Here is a 23,105-nt window from a genome sequence, read left to right as displayed (position 1 = left end):
AGAGAAGAGTTTCAGAGCCCAGACAGGAGCAAGGAGTAATAGCAGAGAGTAGAACATGATGATATATGACATGAGGAGGAAATAAGAATTAGATTGAATCTCAGGGAAAATTGAAGTTCTCCATGAGAAGATAAATATAATCTAAAACAAAGATATTTGGTAGGAAGAGCTACTTAAAAGGCAATCCCACTGGAAGTGCCTAAGTGGAAAAATCAGATATGAACATGGGATGTGACTGAAAAATAGATGTGTAAATGGCAGTGCAATTCTGGCCTGTGCTGTGACAGGAAGGCAGGAGGAGACACTTCTCACACAACACACAGGTGACAGAACTTGGTAGGAAACATTACATTTGGGAGCCTTGATAACAGCACTGCAGTGCCTGGAGGAGAGAGGATTCTGCAGAGGAGTTTGGGATGCATCAGAGACAGAGCTGTGCCAGAGCACAGCTGAGCAAGTCTGGCTGAGTGGCCACCAGCACATGGATGGGTGCTTGCAAAGAGCTGATGCAGGGAAGTGTGGTGGACTGTTGGCACAGCAAGTCTGGGACTGATCCAATGAAACATCTGCTCCTATTTCAGGGGGGAAAATGGTCAGTTAAGCTGGTCCAGCTTCGAAAAGAAATGGGAGCCCTGACATTTGTCAGGTAAAAGGAGTTTTTACCACTGAGTTTTTACCTTTGCTCAGGAGCCAAAGGGAGTGTATCATCATGTGTCTGCCCAACTTTGTGGCAGGGGGTTTTGGGGCTACCACTGACAAAGCCGAGGCCATGGCCTGTAAGGAAGAAGGGCTGGGATGAGCTGGGAGGTTGTTCCACCTCTCATTTGTCCTGCTCTGCCCTGAAGCCAGGACTGCTCCGGAGCTCAAAGTGTTTCAAGTACTGGGGGTGGCCAGTGGGTGTCAGTTTTGCTCTATGAAGCAGCTGATGGAGCTTCCCTTATCTAAAGTGAGAAACCACCTTTTAAAGGAGGCAGTGGAAAAAACCATTCCCATGGAGAAATCTGAGGACAGCCCCACAGCTCGGTATTCTGTTTTTTCATAGCTCTGTCTACTTTAGGAGCAGTCACAGACAGTAATTCTTAGACAAGTCAGTTTTCTTCTTTAGGTATCTCAGATTTTAGGGCAATGACAACTAAATGAGGGTTTTCAACAGAGCTCTTTTGTCTTACAAAAGAGGAAGCCACCACCTACAGCCAGACAAATGCTTTATTTTAAAGGGTCATAGGTGTAAATGTGCAAAAGTCTCGCATGAGCCTTCTTGGATAACCTCATTGAGGGTTGTGATTATGTTGCCAGCCAATTAAGCTAACTCAGTATAGTGCAGAAATCATTTAAAGATCAAGTCAACATTAAGGAACTATAGTTAGTTTGGATAAAATTTCCATAGAAAACGTTGTCTAATTTTAAGGATCTTTTTCAACAGCTATTTTTAATAAAACTTCAGAGCTGAATGTAAAATTATACCTTTGTTGAATTAAAAACCAGCCCAACAAACCAGCAGCAAGCCACTAGGAAAAGCATTTGCCTTTATGATGCAAGGATTAAGCTGAGACCTCGGGCCTCCACAGGACTTCTTAATCCACTCTGTGAGTGTTTGGCATGAAGAAATCTTGTTCTGAGAGTGTTCTTTTCAGAACTAGTGTATGGATCCAATAAACCAGCAAAAAGCAATGAAGATAGTAATTTTGAAAACAAAGATAAATATAATATCTGAAAAAGGTTTTCTATTTATGTCCTCGTTCATAATGCTGTAAAATTTGGATATTTTATTTTTTACTTTCATAGATTTTAGACAGAGTCTTTTCAGCTGAGGTCAGCAGGAGGAATCTGTTCATGTTAGTGCTATAAGCTCAGGCCTGTTTATTAAAGAAAAGATACCTGATAAAATAATGTCTTCTTTAGCCATCATTCCATCACCCAGAATTTTATTTGGAAGAAGCCCTTAAAGTTACTAATAAATAGAAAGAAACACACATCTCAGAAGAAAATGACCACATATGTAGCTGGGAGCAAAAGATTGCCTCTTTAATATAGAGACCAAATGATATGTTCATTGATTTATATCCCCAAAGGAGAACTAAAAAATAGAAACGCCTCCCTCTCACAAACAAACAAAAAAAAAAAAAACAGGAAAAAGGAGGCATTTTCAAACCACAAGAATGAAGTTATGTTTTCTTTGCTTGCACAGTTATGTGTGGGTAATGTCTGGATGTAGAGAAATGTTATTCCTTTCCTCAAGTCAAATAAGAATAATAAATAAAACTTTGGAAAATGAAGAAGTCTTAAACCCACTAAAAGAATCAGTCTCCTAAAAAGGGCTGTGGAGCACTCTGTCAGATCTGCTACTGGAGTGAGACAGAGCAAAGCTCTGCAATAAAAGTTAACATGCAGCTTTAAAAGGCTGTGGTCACATGTTGCTTCATGCAGTGCTAAGAGGAGCATAAAAAGATGCTAATGTTTTATTTTTATGATCTAAATTGTTATTTGCGGTTAATCAAAGTTAACCTAGCTCTGCTTAAAGCTGATTATGTGGCCAGTTAATTTCAGGTGTCTCTTTTCACAATCCAGCCCCAGGACACTTCTAGGATAACACTTTGCTTACAGGCACAAAGGAGGCATAAAACCCCCTTTTTAAAATGTCCCTTTGCCCACTGGCATGGCTCCACCCCAGCTGTGCCCAAGTCCTGCCCCTGGGGTGTTGCTGATTCTCAGCACAGCTGACAGAGGAGAAGCAGCACCATCAGCTTTATGTCCTCAGTGAAGAACAGAAGTAGGGACAGGGATATTCACCCACTGTAAGGAACTAATTTAGTCAGCTGGTATGTGCAGCCTCCCTCTGTAGTCACTGGAGAAAGAAATGCTCCTCTGGAGAGTGACTACAATCAGGAAACTAATTTTGGTGCTTGGAGCTGCAAAATGGACACATCAGTCATTTCCATGGACTCTAGAAGAAGATGAGGAATAGGAGGCAAAGCAAGGTGCTTATGGCAGAATAGCCCCTGTAAATGGAGGGGAAATTAATAAACTCCTCCAAAGCAAAGCATTGTAAGCTAGTCACCCACAGTCAGCCATGTGCCTAGGCCCCAGGCTGTCCTTCATCTCTGAGATGACAGTGTCAGCCTTTGGCTCAGCTGTGCCTCTTCTGGAGGTGCAGGACCGGGCATTTTTGTTTTCTCAGACTATTTTATGTTCTGACTTCATGACCCGTGAGACCCACGACACACCATTTCTGCAAGGTCCTAAGGACTGGTTTGTAGGACAGCTTTTCACTGCTCAGTGCAGTTGTGATCCCTCACACTGGGCTGCTCCCTCTGAGTCCATGCCTGGTGCTGATCAGCTCCCAGGGGACTGACTAATCCCTTGCCTGGGACTGCTGCACCCACCCCCTGAATCAGGTCCGACTGCAGAGCCACACATCTGCAGCAGTTGTTGTCAGGCTGCAAGACCTGCTCAGTCCCTGGCATCCACAGAAACCTCTTTTAGAAACCTAGCCTTTCCTGGCTCTCTACAAGCACTGGTGTGATACTGGAAAAGCAGAGAAGGAAGAGGACCAAGAACTAATGAGGGTAAAGTGCATTCCTGTAGATTCATGCTGACTTTTCTGTAGCTATGCACACTGAACAGGGGTGGTGTTGTTTTTGGAAATGTGGTGAGTGAGGACTGAAATGATTAAACAGGACATCCTTCAGGTGCTTTGAAGGAGGGCCCTGCAACCACCCAAGCAGAATCAGGGAAAACAGCCTGTGTAACTTGCAGGGAGATCTGCAAGCTCCTGCAAAGTCAGGTGTGATGTGAGCTCAACACACCAGTTACACCCCTCCTGCACAGCACCATTCTTCCAGCAAAGGAGGAGGGGGACACATAACTAATGGGATGTGGCACTTGGGGACATGGGTTGGTGGCGGGCTTGGCAGTGCTGGAGCAACAGCTGGACTCAATCTTACTGGTCTCTTGCAACTTAAATGATTCAATGATTTTCTACCAGCTCCTGTGAAGTGAGAGTGTGCACAGTCAGTGAGACAACCTCCACTCCATGAGGTCATGACCTCACTCAGGTCAACTCCAAACTTTTCTGGTTGTTCTGTATTTTTCAGAGTTCAAGCTGAGTTGGCACTAACAGACCTAAATGACCCGGATCAGCCTCAGCATGGCCTTCACCCATGCTCCTAGCACAGGTCAGGAGCTCATTTAAGCTCAGCCCTGGATTTTGGCTTTGTTTGAGGAGGGCTGGTCTTCTGCAAGCCATGGACCCTGCTGTTGCTTGGCTTTACCTCTGAGCTTTGCCTGAAAATCAGGGCTCTTGGTTAGACTGGCCATCATCTCTGGCCTGGGTACTGTGGGATGGACCCTGGGCTGCTGAGGGTCCTGCCAGGCTGGCTTGAGGCACCCCTGTGGCTCCTGGGCCTTGGGGAGCCACTGGCCAGTGCTGTGCACTTACAGGCAGGCTGGATTCAATGAGAAAATGTCCTCATTCCTCAAGTCCTTGCCAAGCTTTAAAGAGCTGACGTAGAAACACTTTTAAAGTACAGAAATATATGCATTGGGTGGCTGCATCTATTCTGTATTTCACCCAACATGACTAGAGCAGGCTGAACCCAGCAGGTCAGTGTTGGAAGCCCTACAAGACTGCACCCACAATGTTCATAGCTGAATTTGGTAGAAGTCTTCTGTGTTGTAGAAGCCCTATCAAGCCCAAATGTCAATTCTGACCTTTTGGCATTCAACATTCATGGTAATCCTGTCATAGAGAAGTGGAAGAACTCCATTCCCACCAAATTTTCAGCTGTTGCAAAGCTGTGAGCCTGGTCATTTGTCACTGAATGTTCCCTGGTACTTTGCAATACTCAACATAATTGATACCTGTCATTTTGCCAAATTTTGAGTAACAACTGTCTCTCTGCCTAAATGCCTCCAGCAGCTCCAGTAATTTAAATAGATCCAGCACACTTCTGTATTGGCAGCTTCACAAGCTTCATAATTCTGTGGTGTTCTCTGTGCAGTATGGGATGTATATAATTCTGTTGGTACTGTGTTTTCCAGCCACAAGCAGAGCAAGAGTTAATTCTTATTTTTGTTGAAGTACTAAGTGGGAAGCTAGGTCATGCATAAATCCTCATTGTGCTAGGTGCTGTACAAGCAACGAATAAAAATGATCCCAGGCTCAAGGATTCTCTGTTAGTAGCTTGTGTCATAATTAAATTTTGTTAGGACACTTTAGAATTTCCCTTTCCTCATAAATGAAATATCCATATACATTTATATCTCTATAATAAAAGAAAAAATCTGTACACTTTTATTGTGGATGATAAAAAAGAAAATATAATACTATTTTCAAAGTAACTTGGATATAGGAATTGGAATGTGTGAGGGTGAGGGAAAAGATCTGTTTCTTGTATACTTTTGGGTTATATACACCTAAAGTTGTCCACTTTATAGAGAAAGGAAGAAGTATTTGTTGTAAAAATAGTCTCACACGGAGCACACTGAATTCAGGTGGAGAGCACAGAGCAGGAGCTGGTGCCCTTTTAAGAATCAAATATTGTGTCTTCATGAATAAAGCTCTGACAGTAAAGATAAGAGAAGAAAATACAGGAACCATGTGATATATTAGCAGAATGTTTTACAAAGTCCCCCACAAAGCATCCGCTGCACTTGAAAAGCCTAACCAGCCCAAGTGAGAAACTATTCACAAATTTAGTATTCAGATTACATACTCTGCCTTTTCAACTGCTCTCTGTACAATGAATGCCTGTACAACTGCACTAACAGACACAGATCTACAGTTTCTGTGGCCTTTGAGCTAATATGAGTATTATGCCTCTCCATAAATTACATCTGCATGTCCTGAAAATACCAACTGTTTTAATAGGAATTAATCTATAGGCTTTTATCTTGGTGAAAGACAAGGGGTGCAGTATGTTGCGTCCCTTTTAAAATTAATAGAGTATGCTCTGAAGGTATTCAAGGATGTTCATTATTTTCTTTATAGGTCCATTTATTGATACATATAAGCATAAAACAGTGCTTCATTGTAGGGAAGAGGAGGAGATGGAATAACAAATAGATTGGTGCTTATATGGTTTTTAGATTGCCCAACGCACAGTTAAGTAAAGAAAGGTCTGTGTTTGTCCTCTTCAAAGTATATTGGGACTGGATCCAGCTCAGCTTCAAAGTGCCCCTTCTGTGGGAAGGGAAGAGAGGGCTCAGTCCAACAGAAGAGAGCCGATGCAGGGGTCTGCTGCTCAGTGTGGCACATCAGCCTCTTTTAATTTGCTACGTTCACATAAGTCTGGAGCTTACTCTGTGCTGAGCCACTATTTACATGAGCACCCAATAGAAGGTTTTGGGAGTGAATTCCTAGAGCACCTTGACCTTATACGGGCATATAAAAAAGGGAAATTAGAAACTTTAAAGCAGAATTTACATAAAAAGAATGATGGAGGTTTCAAATAATAATTCTCGCACATGTGCATACACACACACACACACACACACACACACGTATATGGGTGAAATATTTAAATATTTAGCTGAAAACAGGCTGAGCCCATCCAACATATCAAAGCATATAGCTGTCAAATGATGAGAAATTAAACTCTCCTGTGAGACACCAGGAAGCTCTGTTATCTGCAGCACACAGGAGGGGAACCAAGGCTCAGGGAGACTGAGCAAGTGCCAAGGAGGAGATCACAGCTCTTGAGTGGGTGGTTGATGGCACAGCCTGTGATCCCGGGGACAGCTGGACTTGGGTGGCAGGACACTGTCCCAGGGCAGGCAGGGGTCCTGTGGATGGCAATGGAAAGCCCAGGAGCTCCAGGAAGGGCTTTTTCAGAGGTGTGCCAGAGGGACCTCTGTAATGTGGCAAAGCTGAGAACTGCTCTTGGGACACTGCTTGGCAGAAGAAAAGCTCTCATTGCTTTAATTGCTGTGTTTCAGAAATGCAGACCTGAAATGCAGGGCGATAATGGCTTGGCCAAAATCATGCAGAGGACCTCTGGTCATTGATGGATGTGAATCCAGCTCTCTTGATCCCCAAGCCATCACTTGGCCCTCAAGATCAGCACAGCAGCTCTGCTGAGCTGGGCAATGCAAATCACTGTGGAGCTCTTGCTACAGCCCAGAGCCAAGTTCTGCCTTGAAACCAGTGATTCAGCCCTGTGCTGCTGTAGTGAGGATGTGTTCATCTCTGCAGCCCTTGGAGTTAGCAAGCTGATTTACAAAGCCAATCCTGCCACTTTTTTTCCCACCCTGTACTTTTCCCTTGGTCACTCCTCCTTGTTTTCACAGCTTCATTTGGTTTCAAAAGCTTGCAGAGCAGCTTAATTAAAAAAATCAGAAAATATTTACTGTAGAGGATGGGTCTGGCTTTTCCCATCAGCTTCCATGGCTCATGCAGGTTCCAGCAGCTTTGGGAGAAAAGCTGTTAGCTATTAAGTTATTACCTGTATGGAGAGCCAGCTGGAAGCTTTCAGTTTTCAACATTTTGATGAAAAGCACCATAAAAATCTTGACAACAAGACTTGTAGCATTTCAATGACATGTTTTGCATTTGTCCCCACTTTTAATGGTCTGTAAAAGTGATCGAAGGCTTCAAAATGCTGCCGAGACCCACATCTCAGGAATTTTTACCCCCCAAAATGAAGAGGGGGAGGGAGGGTGGGGGGAAAGACAAAACACCAAGTGTGTGCTGTTGAGTGAATTCATTTGGACAGCTTTTGGGAAGTCACTTTCCATCTGGAGGAGAGTGTCCGCAAGGAGAGTTATTCCGGCATAAACTGTTACGGTATAATTACCCAGCTCCAGCTATGCCAGTCTATTTTCTGGTGTAGGCAAGCCAAGTCTAGTTGTTGATACGTAGGCGTGGGAAACATGAAGTCTGCTTTCTAGGCTCAGCTCTGAGTGCTCTCTGTGGCCAGTCCCCTGACCTTTCTCCCTTCTTCCTATGCAAAATGAGAAGAGTTGAGTTAAACCCACTTCACAGATGTGGTGTAGTGACTAATTGGCTCAAATTTGTGGTGTTGGGGAAAGAGCTGTCAATTAACTGTAGTGTCTTGGGCTGGCTGAATCATTTAGTGTCTTTTCCAAAGTGGGGTTTGTCTCCCTCTCTCAGGGTTGGGTGGCTCTGCTGCTATTCTGCAAAGCAGAACCTCATTTGATGTGAAGTGGCAGCACTAATAAAACCTGGGGTTCACCTTGTCTCTAACAACAGTATTGTGCTTGTATGTAGTGAGTGCAAGAGTTAAAGCTTTTCCTTCAAGATTTTGTAGTTAAAATTTTGCCTCAAAGCAAAATTTTCCAGGACCTGGAGCCTTTGATATAAAGAATGTGGGTATGGAGTGATGGTGGTACTCCATTGGCGTTTCTCTGAAACTCAGTGGCAAAATGCAGGTGTCACTCTCCTTTGGAACCAATGAAAATCAAGGATAACTCTTCCATTATTCCCATCAGTTGCTCTGTTGGGTCAAAAGGCTCAAGGGTGTATGGGCAGTCTGATTCCCGATGCTTTCTAGGGTGTACTTGCTTAATTTTGTAAATTGAAATTTCATCATTTCAACCTCAGCTTCTCAATGGGCTGTGAACTCTGGTGCCTAATGATGGCATTACCAGAGTCACCAGTGCCCAGCAGCTCTAAGAGAAGAGAGCAGGACAATGCTGTTGCATCTGGTCCAGAACCTGTGGAAAGCTGGGAAAACTTCTGATGAAACATAGCACAAATTCATCCTCAGACAAGAGAGTTGAGCTGGGGCAAGCTCCAGAGGGGATTTGTGGGGTGTCTCCTCAGTGTGTGGATGTCCCATCGCTGTGGGAAATACTCGGGGCCGTTCCTTCAGCCTTGGCTGTAGGGCAGCGAGAGGATTTCCCTCAGGACTTTAATGCTGGTTTTTACACTTTTCCCAGCACACCGACTTCCCGGGACAGGGGTGGAATACCATAATAGAGGCTTTACTTGCACCCGGGCCGCCTCCACGCGGAAACTCCACTCATATCAGCCGCCAATGTTTAATTAAGTGACAAGCCGGGCCGCCCCCCGGGCGGTTATAAATAGAAGTGCTGAATCATGACTCCGGCGGTCCCTCCGCCCGGCCGGCGGGAGCCCCTGGGTGGCGGCTGCCGGCGGGGTGCGGGGGGTGCCGGGCGCGGAGCCGCCCTGAGGGGCCGCGGCCGTGCCCTGAGGGCGCGCGCGCCCGCCCGCCCGCGTGAGGCGCGGGGCGCGCACTGTGGCGGCGGCGGCGGCCGCACTTGTCCTGTAATCGATTGCCGAGCGCGCTGAGCGGCCTCGCGCCGGCTGCGGGCACCCGCCCCCCGCCGCGCCGGCCCCGCGGGGGCTGAGGCGCCGCGGGGCGGGAAAGGGTCTGAAGGTGGAGAGGGGAGCGAGTGTGTGTGTGTGTGTGTGTGTGTGTGTGTGTGAGGGACTGAGCGTGAGTGTGCTAGGGATGAGTGTCCATGGGATTGAGTCTGAGGGGGTGTGTATATGAGAGACTGAGTGCGAGTGAGGCAGCGAGTGTGTCCGTGTGAGGGACTTGGAGGGGAGACCTGAGTGTGAGGGAGGGAGTAAGTGAGTGCGTGTGCAGGGCTGAGTGTGAGTGAGGGAGTGAGAATGTGTGAGGGGCTGGCCGCGCGTGAGGGAGAGAGTGTGAGTCCGTGGGGGGGTACTGAGTGTTGAGGGAGTGAATGAGTGTGCGTGGGATTGAGCCTGAGGGAGGGACAGTGTGTGTCTGAGGGAGTGTGTGTGGAGGAGGTGTGTATGGGTGTGAGGGAGTGCGCGTATCTGTGAGGGAGTGTATGTGTGTGTGTGTGTGTGTGTGTCAGGCAGGGTGTGCGCGTATCTGTGTGTGAGGGAGGGAAGGGAGTGTGTGAAGGAGGGAGCGAATGAGTGTGTGTCTCTGTGTGTGTGTGTGTCTGTGGGAGGGAGGGAGAGCGGCCGCCGCCGCCGCCGCCGCCGGATCGGTTTCTCGGGGTTTGACCAGCTGTCCCAGGCTAACCCTCTGCTCTCTGAAGATGGAGGAAGTAAAAACAGGATTACCCTTAGCTACGGCTCCTCCGCCGCCTTAGTCCCCCCACAGCCAACTGCCGTGCACAAACACACCTCCACTGGGCAGAGGGAGCCGACACTAATAAACACACAAACAAAAGGGGGATGGAACTGACTCACTGCCTGCGCGGCTGAGGTAAATCTGCGCCTGGCTTCTTATTATTTCTTTCTTTTTCTTTCTCCCCTCCCTTCCTCCCCTCCTCTCCTCTCCCTCCCCGGTCCCCCCTTCCTCGGCGGGAGGAGGGACAGCTCCGTTCCGGGGCCGGCGGGACGCGGGGCTCGGTCCGTCTGTGCGGGTCTGTGTGTGCGGAGGGTCCCCGAGCCGAGCGCGGCTGTGCAGCATCCCCGCGGGCGCCGATGACTTGTTGCTGTTAGCCCAAAATATATTAAAAAAAAATTTAAAAAAAAAAAACCCTAACAAACCAACCAAACGAAAAACCCCCCACGAAGACCAGAAGGAAGCAGGGGCAGAAGCCGCGGCGGGTCTCGCCGGTCCGTTACCCAGCCCGGCCCCGCTGCCATTTCCCTCAGCGCCCGCCGCCACCTGCGCGCCCCCGGGGGGCTGCGGCCTGCGGCGGGGAGAAGGGGGAAAAGGGAATAAAATGACAAGCGAGGCAGGACTTCCATGACTTTGACAGGTTGTGGCAGGGGCGGGGAGAGGCAGGATGAGGCGCGGAGCCCGGCGTCGCCCAGGGCCGGAGCGGCGCTCCGGGGAAGTTGGCCCGGGTTTGCTGCGCGGGGTGTGAGTGCGCCCGCCGGGCCCCCCTCTTCCCATCCCGCCTCTCATCCCCTCTTCTCATCCCGCCCCGCAATCCCTCCGCTCCCCCCGATCCCGTGGAATCCGTAAGGAACCGGTGGATCAAGTTTTCCTCTCTCTCTCTCTCTCTCTCTCTCTCCGCGCTAGTTAATCGCATTGCTGTAGCACCGGCTGACCTCCCTCCCTCTTTTTTTTTTCTTTTTTTCTTTTTTTTTTTTTTTTTTTTTTTTTTTTGTTCTTCATCTTCCTTCAAAGTATGTGCCATTCCTGAGCGAGTTTCCCCGCCGGCTCATCCCGGGGCTTCCCGGCTCCGCATGCCCCACCTGTAAGTGGCGGGGGCGAGTTTCTCTCCCCTATCCCTCTCCCCCCTCCCCGTCTCTTTTTCCCCCTCCTCTTCTCCCCCCGCCTTTAAAAAAACATTTTTTTAAACTTTCTCCATCTTTCTGTGTCTTCAGCTCGAGCAAAACTCTCTCCCTCCATTCCTGGTGGAGAGGCTCAGCAGCTGGGATTTGCCATCACCAGCCTAAAAATGGTGACCAAACTTTTTCTTTTTCCCTTTCCTCTTCCTCCTCCTCTCCCCATTGAAGAAATAAAAAAAATAAAATTCAAGCCATGTTTTAATTTAGGTTATAGATGTTTCTGTGTTTCTTTTTGTCTTCCTTTCTCTTCCTCCTCCCTTCCTCCCCTTTCTTTCCTTCCACTTCATTGGCTGGGATGATCCTTCCCTGTTGCTTCTGATGTTTCTTTCTTTTTCTCAGTGTGTGCCTGCCTACCTGGACTAGGGGGAAGATAAGGTAATTTTGAAGGGCTTGAGGAAGTGGCTTACCTGTTCTGAAAACTTTTTTGCGGGTTTTTGGTTTTTTTGAGATTTCTTTTTAAGAGTTGTAAAAATCAGTAATTGAAGAGAGTTTGGTAGCAGCTAGGCAGGTTGAAATTTAAGTGTTATGTGCTGAATGCCTTGGGAATTTGATCTGCTTTATACCAAAGAAGAGCACAGAGAAAAGTATTTATTTATTGGGGGAAAGGCAGGGAGTGGGGGGGGAGGGAAGGAAAGAGGGTTAAGGGAGGGGGAGGGAAGTGGTTTTGGAGACAAGAAGTGAAGCTGCCTGTTTTCCAGTAAGTAATGGAGAAATTCCAGGAGCCAGGGCTAAATATACTTGGCGATCAATACAGAAATGGCTCATTGTGAATAATTTAGCTGCCTGGTGCAGTGAGAGTTTTGAAACTAAAGGCAAAAAAGAGGCCGTGGAGGGAGAGAGGAAATAAAATTTTCCTCTGGTCATGTCAGATTCTTAACTTTTCTACTTTAAAGAACATAGTTATGATTATTGATCTCTCCTTCTCCCCCCCCCCCCCCCAATATATATCAAATGATAGCTAGGGGGTGTCATTCTATACAGTTACTTGGGTTTCGGGAAAGTAATAGCTTGTTCTGTGTCAGCAAAGTGCTTCCAGAAACTTTAAGATTGCTTCACACCACAAAATGCGTGATCTGGGAGTATGAAATGTGATGTTTGGCCCTGTGCTGTGGCAAATAAATAGGGTTAGAGTGAACAGGTGTGTGTACAGGTGTGTGTGCACACAGAGGTGTGAGACAAAGCTGGAACAACTGTGTCCAAGGGGAATGCACACGGGAGGGTTTATTTGGTTTAGACCAGGAGGCAGTGTCTTGTAGTGTGTGTGAAAAGAGCAATTGTTAGTAGTATCCATATCCTCAAAGTCTCTTCTGGCTGCAGATAGAGCAGATAATTGATAAAGCATTACCATCCCAGCTTGAAGAAACAAGAAGAAAGTCAGGGAAAAAACTCTGAGATCAGGCAAAAATGTGAGTGGGGCACAGAGAGAGGGGTATGGTCAGACCAGGATGATCCAGGTGTCACCTGGCCAGGAGGCTGCTGCATGTCTGCTCACATAATTTACAGGAAGAGTTCAGTGATTTGCAAACGAGCACATGCAGTGCACTGGTGTGTTTCTCTAGGCAGTGGTTGCAACAGCAATAAAATGGGCAACTACTTAGGGCTTTAAGTAAGTTTAATCATTTAATGGTTGATACTGACAGGCGTCTCTGAGGGTGTACTTTTCTGCCTTGCAGCACTGCACTTTGACTATGGAAGCAGAGGCTGTTGATGGATATATTACATGTAAGTAGTCATTTTTTGTTTGATTGTTCTGAATTACTTTTCTTTTCCTACTCTCCTTTGTATAATGCAGAAACCTGAAAGTTTAGTTTCCTTGTGTACAGTGTCTGCATTGACACTGAATTAGTAGCATTTAAATATAAACTCTCTGTATGACTGAGAAATGCATGGGGATGGGTGCATGGGTGATTATCTCTAGGTTTAAATATTTCCTGAGGGTGAATGAACTTTGCAAATTAGAGAGAGTTCCTCTCCAGCAATTCAAACTGCAGCCAAAAACTTTTTATGCCTTTCCCTATGTATTTCTCTTGTTTTCTGTGTGGGGGATTGTGCTTTGTTTAAGTGTCACTTAACCCAGAGCTTTTCGGGGAAGGTCTGTATGGTCATTTACTACTCCAGTCTTCCCTTGCCCAGCCTGGATTGTCCCTGTCTGCTAATGCAAAAGTAATCCTAACTTAAAACCAACAGCTGGGACAAGGTGTGCCACATGAGTGTGAGTAAAAGACTGGTGACAGTAGCTTTGAGGGAGCTCTTAAAATCAGCCAAATGTTACTTGGGGCTACTGAGAGCCGAGGTCTGACAGACTCTGGAAGACCCCGCTAGTGAAGGAGGGAAGGGCAGGGGCGAAGGGAGCCCAGCGGGTTGTGCTCCTTCATCTTTGTGTATCTGTGCTGAAGAAGGGATACAAACTTACAGGGACCTGTGTTGTGCTCGCAGGTGACAATGACTATTCGCCTGAGAGGGAGCACTGCGGCATGGCCATCGACCTCACCTCTAGCACTCCCAATGGGCAGCACACCTCCCCCTGTCACATGGCAGGCAGTAAGTCTCCTCTTAAGCCTGTTTCTAGCTGAGGGTTGGGTTGGTCTGGTCCTCCTGGTCCTTGGTTTGCTTACCAGGTCTTAGCCACTGCTGTTGGCGTTGCTAATAACAGAGGAGGACAAGGAGGATTTTCTCATTTTCTCTGTTTTTGGTTCTTGTTCGTGCTGGTGTCTCATCTAAACATGAATGGGATTACTAGTCTGAACTATCCCAAGGTGGCATTTGAGAGCTGGTCCGTACCTGCTCCAGGTAGGAAAACACTAGGGTTGACATGTGCTAGTTTTGTTTCCTCATGTTCTGAAATCCAAATAGAAATTGTTGTTATTATTATTGCTACTATTACTTACTTTGCTTCCTGAAACAGCTTGAAGTAGCTTTATTTGAAAACAAACACATTTTATTTACAAAACTATAGTTGATTTTAACAAACTGAAAGGAGTTTGGTTTAGAATGTCGGGTAGAAACTGAGAGTTTAGTGAGTCTGCACAGAGAGAGTGTAAAGAGCTGATAATATTTATAGAATTATCCTCCTGTTGTATATGTGAGGTGGATAAATGTATTTTTCGCAATTTCATAAAAGCAACAATCTTCATTGTCTGTGTGTGTGAGTGCCCTACCTTGTTTAAGTGTTGGTTACAATGTTACATCAAGATATTTACCTTAATGTAACCTCTGCACTCAGAGTCCTGAAAAAATGTAGTGGGCTTTGCTTTCAACATACTTAGTGTTCCTCTCTATGTGAAACTAATTTTCTTTCTGGTTTGGGTGTACTACAGATACATATTTATCTATTTAAACTGAGGGTTACTCTAATGCCCTACTGAAAGCTCTGAAAGACAGAGCTTCTAGGATTGCTTGCTTAAAAATGCACAGTGTATTGCCTTCAGAATCTTTCTGAGAAAAAGATGTTACTTTCCTTTAAGAATTCTTTCCTCTTGCAAATTACGGGTAAAGCGCAGTTTTATGAGCCTTTAAACTGAGGGTTATTATGAAGATCTCTCAATTATATACATGTTGCTGGAGAATATGATTTCTAATACCGTGGACTGAACTTTATATGACAACCACCCATAATTCAGCATCTTTAGACAATTTCAATTGTGCTGCACTGGGATTCTGATATACTTTATTATGTTGTAAAAGTTTTACTACTCACTTTCTTCATTTTCTTTGTTTCCTTTTTATTAATGGGAGGGCTTCATTGGAAGGGAAAAAAGTATCTGTGTTTTAAATCTTCTTTATATTCTAGACTGAAAACCAAAGTCAAATTAGGAATAAAAGATCTAGAATGAAGTAATGCAAAAGGCTTTAACACGCTCAGTATTTTCATGTTCATTGTGTTAACATTTTCAATAGTTTTTAAACTTCGTTAGTTCTTTGCAACACATATGTATCTGCAGCCTTGGTGAATATCTTATTTTTTTTAGAGGGGTTTTTTGGCCTATCATAGGTGTCTCAAATGCTTTGAGATTAGGATGTGCTGCTGTTGAAAAATTAAGGGCTCTGCCTGGGTTTCCCAGGCCAAACAAAACTCAAGCTTCTTAAATTTATATTAATTTATTTACTCTTTGCAGGCTTAGGATTGTTTTACAGAGAGGCGGCTTGTGCTGCCTTCAACATGGAAGATATTGATCAGAGGTTGTGGGATTTTGTGGCAGCTGTTACATTGGTTCATTTAAGGTTTTTGGCCAAATCTTGAATCTGGCATCTGTAGGCTAAATCACCAGGCTGGGCTTTAGAGCTTTCCACCTGTTTTGTGAGGCACAGGAAATCCTTTTAAAGGTTTGGTAACCCAGGGGCCTGCACCTCTTTTTAAAAACTCTTTTGGGTTTTTTTTGGTATTTTAAAAGGAAAGATAGAGGTGGAATAGCTGTTTGAAATATTTTGTATGAATTGAGTGGCTCCCAGTGGACTGACCCATCATCCATTGTTTTAGGTAGAGGCAGTGGCCGTGTTCTATTTCAGACCGGTTTGATTTCCAGTGGGTTGCTGGAGATTAAGTGATGTTGGCTGCCATTACAGCACAGCCCAGGGTGTGTCATCCTGGCTGGGCAGGACTTGGGAGTGGAGGAGGTGATACAGGGAGCAGACCCCAAATATTTCACTCCTGGATTGGTTGCCAGTCACTGCCAGAAGTGCATGGCCCTCTTTGGCTGTGTGCTCTGGATGTGCACCTGCAAGGTAGAGATCCAAGTTTTGACCTTTGTTCTCTTCTTGCCTTCCACTGAATTGTTTTGAACCACAGCTCTTAATTTAGTCGGAATTTGTGTCTGGCTCAGAAGGAGAAACACCAAAAGAAGGAAATTTCTTGGATCTGTGCTGAAATGACTGAGTAGTGCTCTCCCAGCAACAGCAAAATTATGTGCTGGGTAAAGAGTTTTCTATGTTCATTAGCCCCTGGCAATCTGTGTTAGTAGTTCTGTCTGGATTACTGATGTTTTCAGGTTCTATTCCAAAAGGGTTTGGGTCAAACATTTTGGATGCTGCATCCTTTAACCTATTGTCATTTTCAAGTATCTAGATGGTATTTGTAGGTTATGGACGAGGATGACACTCAATTTTCCTTGTGAATGAGATGATCCTGAAAGATGAATCACACTAAATCACCTGTCATAGCTAACTGATGATCTTACATATACCTGCCTTTAGCAGAACACTGCATGTGTGTTAGCAGATGCTCTGTTCTAAAATACTTCACTGTGGTTTTATGTAAGCAAAGATTTAAAATACATGTAAATAGTCAAACCAAAGAGGTTGATAGATCATCTCACTTTTCTCTACAGCAAAAGATGAATTAGTGTTACACCTGCTGAGTACAGATGATATATTTACATAGCCCCAAATCTGGAAGTCCAGATTTTCTTTTGATCTTCTGTAGGAAAACTCTTACAAAGGCTGACACCCAGAGCTGGGTGTCACAGGCTTGCTCAATTAACTTTGTGTTGGTACAAGAGAGTTCCCTGCATGGCCCTAAGCCCCCCCACAGACCCCACCGAGTTCAAGGGAGTCTGTCTTGTTCCCGTCCGTGAGTGCTGAACTGGGCTATGAGTGATCAGAAACCTCCGAATAGGAACTGGCATGCTAATTAAAGGCTAATGGGGAATCCTTATAAAAGAGGCTTTAAAAAGAAATAATTCCCAGTCACCTCCCCACAATGCCACACTGAGTTCTTACTACAGTTATTAGAGATATTTTTTTCCTCTAGGTTAAAATAGACTTAGAGGAATGTCTGCTTTAGAAACTGCAGGGGCACAGTTGTTCAATTAGTTGACTCAATCATTGCTTTGTATAGGATGAAGGACACTTCTCTAAGATCACTGGCCTGGTATCATAGGGAAAATAGTAGCAGCAGCTATTAGCATCTGACAGTCAGCGACAAAGGCAATTTCCCCTTAAATTAGAGGCTTGACAGTGGGTGTCCCAGTTAACTTTCTTATCTTTGCTTTCATAGACAAAAGGAGCCCTTAAATGAAACAGAGTCAGAACAATCATAAATATCAAACCCAACATCTGATGTTTGAAACCGATTAAAATTGTGGTGTGCTTTCAGGAGGTGTTTATAGTAGCTGGAAGCATTAGTAAGTTATGAGAATTAATTCATTAAGAGAATAAGCCACGTCGGCTGACTCTGCTGCTGGAAATAATGAGGTGATGGCGTTTTCTCCGAGGTGGGGAACGATCACGCTGTCTGACGAGATCACTAATTGGGACAGCAGCACTACGTGGGGATGATTTCAGCAGTGGTGTTTAAAGAGAACTTGGGCAAGGTTTCATTATAATGTAGCCAATGCTATATTCCAAGTGATCAGGGTGGACTGTTGGTTGCACTTTTTTTTGTGGCATCAAAGCCCCAAATCTTTCCTGATCACTTTCATTTTTGAAGCCTGAGTTGTCATACAACTCCTGTTTTGTCCTGAGCAGAGAGTTACAGGTACCACAGCTGTATTGGCGCATCTGAAGGGATAAAGAAATGTAATTTTGGAATGAAACCACATAAAGTTAAAAGTTGCACCATGCCTCAGCTCTGTAGCAAACAAGCCTTGTCACCACCAGAATTTACTCCCAGGCATGTGGGGCTGAACCTTGCTCTGGGATTCTTTCCTGGCTCAGTATGTGTTGTGGGCTTTTCAGCAGGATGAGGTGATGGAGGTTTTCCTTTAGGGAGGGTGGTTGAAGCTGGCCGGGCTGGGCTGCAGAGAGGGACTGAATCAGTGCTTTGAGGCAGTCACTCCCCTGATGTGTGCACTGGGGCATGAAGAATTCTGGCAGCCAAACTGCTGTGCTCTGAACTGGGGATTCAGGTCTCCTTTTCTTCCAAATATCTTGGAAAGTGCTAAAAACTTGGACCTGATCACCTCGAGATGCTGAGGAATGTTCTTTCCTCAGCAGCCTTTAAGGAGTATGGTAGGCAGCATTTATTGGTCTTGGTATCTCCTGCCTCAGTGCAGGGAGGTGGACTTTTGACAGTCACTTGAGATGCCCTCTAGTCCTTTGTGTCTGACTTTGCAGTCTTGACACTTTGATTTTTTAGCACTCAGCTATGGAATTGCACGGTGATGCCCAATACAGATGTACCTGTGGTTTGGCAGATTGAAGGACAGTGAAGATGGACTTTGCCAAGATGAGCTCAGACATGAGGGATGAGCTCAATAAAATGTGGCAGGGAACTGTAAGAAGTAAGCTCCTTGGGCACTTACAAGAGCACGGTCTTTGCTTCAGTCTTTTATCCTCAGACTTCCTGGGAATTGCCAGGGCAGGAGTGGTAATCAAAGTTTTAGTAGTGGAAATCAAAGTTTTAGCCATTTAGCTTTCTTGGAGTTTGAGAAGAAAAAATATTAAATGGAAAGGCAATCATCAGGATTTTAACAGAGATAGAGGGGTTTTCCACACCTAAGAAACCGAAGCTCTGCAAAGTAGTGTTACACTTTGTTTCTTGAAAATAAACTACAACCCAAACAGAGGAAAGGGTTAACTGGAAATTAAGCATTTCCTGGGATGTACCTTAAATTGTTGTAGCTTTATCCACATCAGCTCAGATTTTTCACACTGGTGTGGTTGAAATCATGAAATAGTTCCTCTGATAGGAACTCTATGTAAACCAACTCAGAGTAGCCACTGAAATGAGTTGGTGTTTGAGTATCTGTAGCCCACACTGCAACGGTGAAGGGCTCCCCTGGGTGTTTTTCCTGTCTTCTGCCACAGTCCTGGCATTCCCGATGGAGCCACACACTCGGCTGCAAAAACATTCCTCCCTCTCAGTGAGTGTTATAACGAGGGTGGAGTGAAATGATCAGTTAATCTCATTAAATAGGTTTTTATTCATTCTGATGGAAGTCCCTTGAAAGGTCATCTGCCAGGGCTTTGTTGCAGCACACACCTTTCTTGGGAAGCTTCTGTTATTCTCTTGGACTGTCAGGTTCAGTTAACTTTCCCTGGTACACACCCTGTTACAACACTGTGCTCTTGCTAGCTTTGTAGTCAGCAAATTTTCAGTGTTTGCTTCTGGAATTTCAGTTCCTTTTCAGACATGCCAACAAAAAGAGCAATCCTCATCTTCCATGAAGTATGGCACTTTGAGAGCAGCTGGATGACAAGATACCTGTTGGAGGAGAGTGTTCTGTGTTTCCCATCCCTGAATCTGGGGGAAGGTGCTGCTCCTGTTGAAATCAATGGATATCTTCTCTCAGGATATTGGTTCCAAGGCTTGTTTCCAGTTCCTGTGAGCCACAGGCTCTGTCTAATCCTTCAGCTAAGTGAAGGCTTGCAGGACTAAGTTTTAGAGGTGGAAATGCAGCTGCCTGTGCTACCTTTGTGCAGTACTGAGGGTGAGCAGGGCTTGTCCTTCCAGTACCAAGAGGGCACCTTGAAGGAGTGATGCCATTCTATCTGTGAGGAAAAGGCAGAGCCTCCTTTTCTGCCTTTTGCTTCAGTAATCCCAGTGAATGAAAATCCTTGAAGAACTCACCTTGAAACAGGTTTAAAATTGACCTGTTCTGAAATTCTGTAGAAAATTGAAGAGGAGGCTGAGCCACTACTCTGTGTAGTATCAAGACCTGTTACCAGCCAAGTGTCAGCCTGTGCCACAGCATGCTGTCCCTTCCCTAGGGCAGTGGGTGCTTGTTTGGGGTCCAGGCAGCTGACTGCTGCATCCCAATGGAAGGAAGCAGAGCTGGATTATCTCTGAGAAGCAATGAACATGACAGATGTGGCTCTGGGCTAGGTCACCAGAGGCCCTGTTTTTCTCCAAATTCTGGTCATTGCAGGGAGTCCCTTCATGTTGCTCTGCTTTTTTCCCCCCTCTTGCCTTTTATTTTCTGAATCCCAGAAGCTGTAGATCACTTAGGATGGAGACTTGGATGGTACATGTTAGCCTTTGTCAAAAGTAGGATGTTTTTACAATATCTTTTTGCTTAGGGGTTATTTCGCATTTAATTTTTGCAACCCCACAATGAGACGCATTCAGAAGTACCTTAATACCAGTGCAGCTAATTTCCTGTCCTGCACAGGAATAATTGTGGTGGTCCTAAAGTACCCTGTTGTGGTGTGATTATATTACAGCAACCACAGAATTTAACTCTTCCCACACCACTGAGCATTGCCAGGTCTGCATGTGGACGAGCCCCTATTCACACTGCCCAGCAAAATGTGCCCTTGATCTGGAGCCAGGTCTACATTACCGGCTTCTGCTGGCACTGCTGTGTCAGCCTGTGGCTTTGAAGAACTGTAATCCCTCACAGGCAGAGAGATGCTGGCAGAAGCTCCAGCTCAGAGCATAGCCCTGGCTGGCAGGGTCACCTGCAAGTGCTGTTACAGGTGTTACGTTGGAAAGTACCGTAAAACAGCAGACAATGTTCCTGGAAAAGCATGGGCTTGATTGATCCCCCTCATTTCTATGCTGATAGGTCATGTCAACTTCTGTGAATTAGAATGTCTTTTTTGGGTTCTTTTAACTGACTTTTGGTCTCTCTCTCTGCCTCTTATTTTTAAAAAATCTTTCCAGTTTGGGGGTTTATTCCTGTAACACTGTGTGGCCAAGGCACAGCACTCCAGAGTTAGTGGGCTATGCGTGCATTGTATGAGCTCCTTTAGCTCATGGTTTGTGTTTGTCCAGAGAGGTCACAGAGCTCTTGGTCTTTCCTTTGGTGAAGCTCAAGTTGGTGGTCAGATCCCTGTGTCCTCTCAGGTATGGGTGTAGACACAGTTTGTGGTAACTGGGAGTGGGGCTGGGCCCAGCCTCATCCCCACTGGGCACAGCCGTGAGCAGCACTGACAGCAGTGAGCCCTGGAGTGCCCAGGGCCACTGCCCAACCACCCCAGGGAGCAGAGGGCACACAGGGGCAGGGCATCAACAGAGGGGATAAAAGGCTGGGCTGAAGGACAAGAAGGGCAGATGCTGGCAGCCTTCTGCAGTGCCATGGTGTTATTGTGTACGGGCAGGTGCCTGAAGCCTTCTGGAGAGGTGAGGTGTCACTGTGTGAGGGCAAATGCTTAAAGCCTTCTGAGATTGTGTGGGGATGCTCTGTGTATTGTGGCTGTCTCAACTGTGACATGTGCTGTGACATATGGGGAGCAGGTCAGTCCTAGGGCCAAACCATGCTCCCACCCCCAGTGTGGATGGTGTGAATATCTGTGTCTATCAGCTGGTAGTGAAAATAAAAGAGGAGTTGATGTGTATCATTCTCCTACACAGGTAGGAGACCCTCTTCTTAGCAGACTGTGGGTTTTACACAAGGCACGAGCCAGGGAATCTGATTCACTGTAGACCTGTCTGCTCTGCTCTCCCCACCATGGTTTCATGTTACTTGGAGAAGCTGCACAGACTGGTTTTTTCTAGCCTCTTTTCCTGCTGTGGTATTGGTACCTACCTCCTGTGAGGTTGCTCTGGGCACAGGTGTAGTCACTGCAGTAGGGGAGAGAGAAGAGGAAGATCAGTCTGAATATTCAGGTCCCTGCCCTGTCTCTGGCTTGGAGAACCCTTTGGAGGACTTGGTGCTACTGTCAGCCCTGAAACTTCGTGCAGTGGGGTAGAAGATCCAGCCACACCTTGTGCTGCTGTTGTCAGGCCCTTTGTCCTGGGGGTTGGATGTCTCAAATGTTTTTCGAAGGGGGCAGGAAATCCTGAAGTACATAAACCTTGTTTATCCATTTACCTTGTTGCCTGCCCCACTACCATCTTTTTTTGTTATGAACCTTCTCGTGTGAGGAGGTAAGGGCGGGCTGGGTTTCCTCTGCAGCAAATGGAAGGTCTGGGCAGGGCTTACAGGAGAGATGCTCCGTTGGCCGTTAAACCGCACTCGTGACAAAGCCTGACGTTCCCATGGGGGGATTTTCTTGTTTATCCCCTCTGTTCCTCCACTTGAACAAAACAAGTGTTAGACTGAAGGTATCTGTGCTGTGACCTTCAGCATCAGGCTGGAGTTTTCTCAGCTTCTTTTTAATGGTGTTTTCCTTGCATTCTCCCCACCCCCCCCAGCCTTTAAAACCTCCCAATTCCATCAGAAGAAAGTGATGTTGTCCTGGTTTTTCTCAAGGGGCATGTGTTCCCTCAGTCCATGAAAATGAATGTCGGTGAGTGGCACAGAATGCTGGCTGCAGAGCCCTGTGATATGCTCAAGTCCATGGTAATTTTTCTCATAATTAGTCTTTGATTTGGGAATGCCTGTGTGCAGCTCTATGAGAATTTATACCTAATCTTTTCTAGACATCAACTCAGCTTTTGGACATTTTATGATTCCTTTTGCAAGCAAAGTTGGTTTTTAAGGTAATGATCCAGCTATAAAACACAAACTGAGTGAGTTTTTGATGCACACTCTATGTGTGCATCATTTAAACTTCATCAGTATGAATTAAATACCCACTTTAGTCCAAGGAGCAGCAAACAGGATGGTGTGAGTTCCCTTCTTTTGAAAATGAAAGAAATTGCTTCTCTGTATGAAAACAGCAAGTCTTTTTACCCAGAAGAGATGTGAGGTTTATTCATTTGAGGAAGAGTAGCTGTTCTCTTCAAGTTGTGGATGGTTTAAAAGCTTCCAGGAAAGAGTGGCAGTAGACTGAAGACCTTGTTCTGGTTATCAGCCAGGTCTGTGATAGAGGGAGACAGCTCAGGCAAAAGAATAAAATGGCGTTGGGTTTTTAATCTTATTTCTTGAGAAACTGATATCCTGCAGGCTTTGCCTTGTCAAGATAACGACCTCTGAAGGAGAATAAATCTTATTAATTAGCAGTTTTACATACTGCTTTTAATTGTTTATAGGTACAGGCTTTGTATTGCATGTGTGCTGTCGTGGTGAGGGGCATCTCTCCTGCAGCCCTGCAGAGTCTGCCTGAGTACAGAAATATTTCAGAATACACCATT

General features: G+C 45.6%; 1 protein-coding gene across 1 annotated transcript in view; it reads left to right on the top strand.

The window, feature by feature from the left end:
* Window positions 1-11,479: 11,479 nt before the first annotated feature.
* The window catches only part of IKZF2 (IKAROS family zinc finger 2), a 115,074-nt gene continuing 103,448 nt past the window's right edge, over window positions 11,480-23,105 (top strand). Inside the window, 3 exon segments of the mRNA XM_018911806.3 lie at window positions 11,480-11,584; window positions 12,883-12,931; window positions 13,646-13,750. Of these exon segments, the coding sequence (XP_018767351.2) occupies window positions 12,898-12,931; window positions 13,646-13,750 (139 nt within the window). The 5' untranslated portion in view covers window positions 11,480-11,584; window positions 12,883-12,897.

Source organism: Serinus canaria (genome assembly GCF_022539315.1).
Source record: "Serinus canaria isolate serCan28SL12 chromosome 7 unlocalized genomic scaffold, serCan2020 HiC_scaffold_29, whole genome shotgun sequence".
NCBI classification, from domain to species: Eukaryota; Metazoa; Chordata; class Aves; order Passeriformes; family Fringillidae; genus Serinus; species Serinus canaria.
Note: the sequence above shows the minus strand (reverse complement) of the source record. Positions and strands in the feature narration are given on the sequence as shown.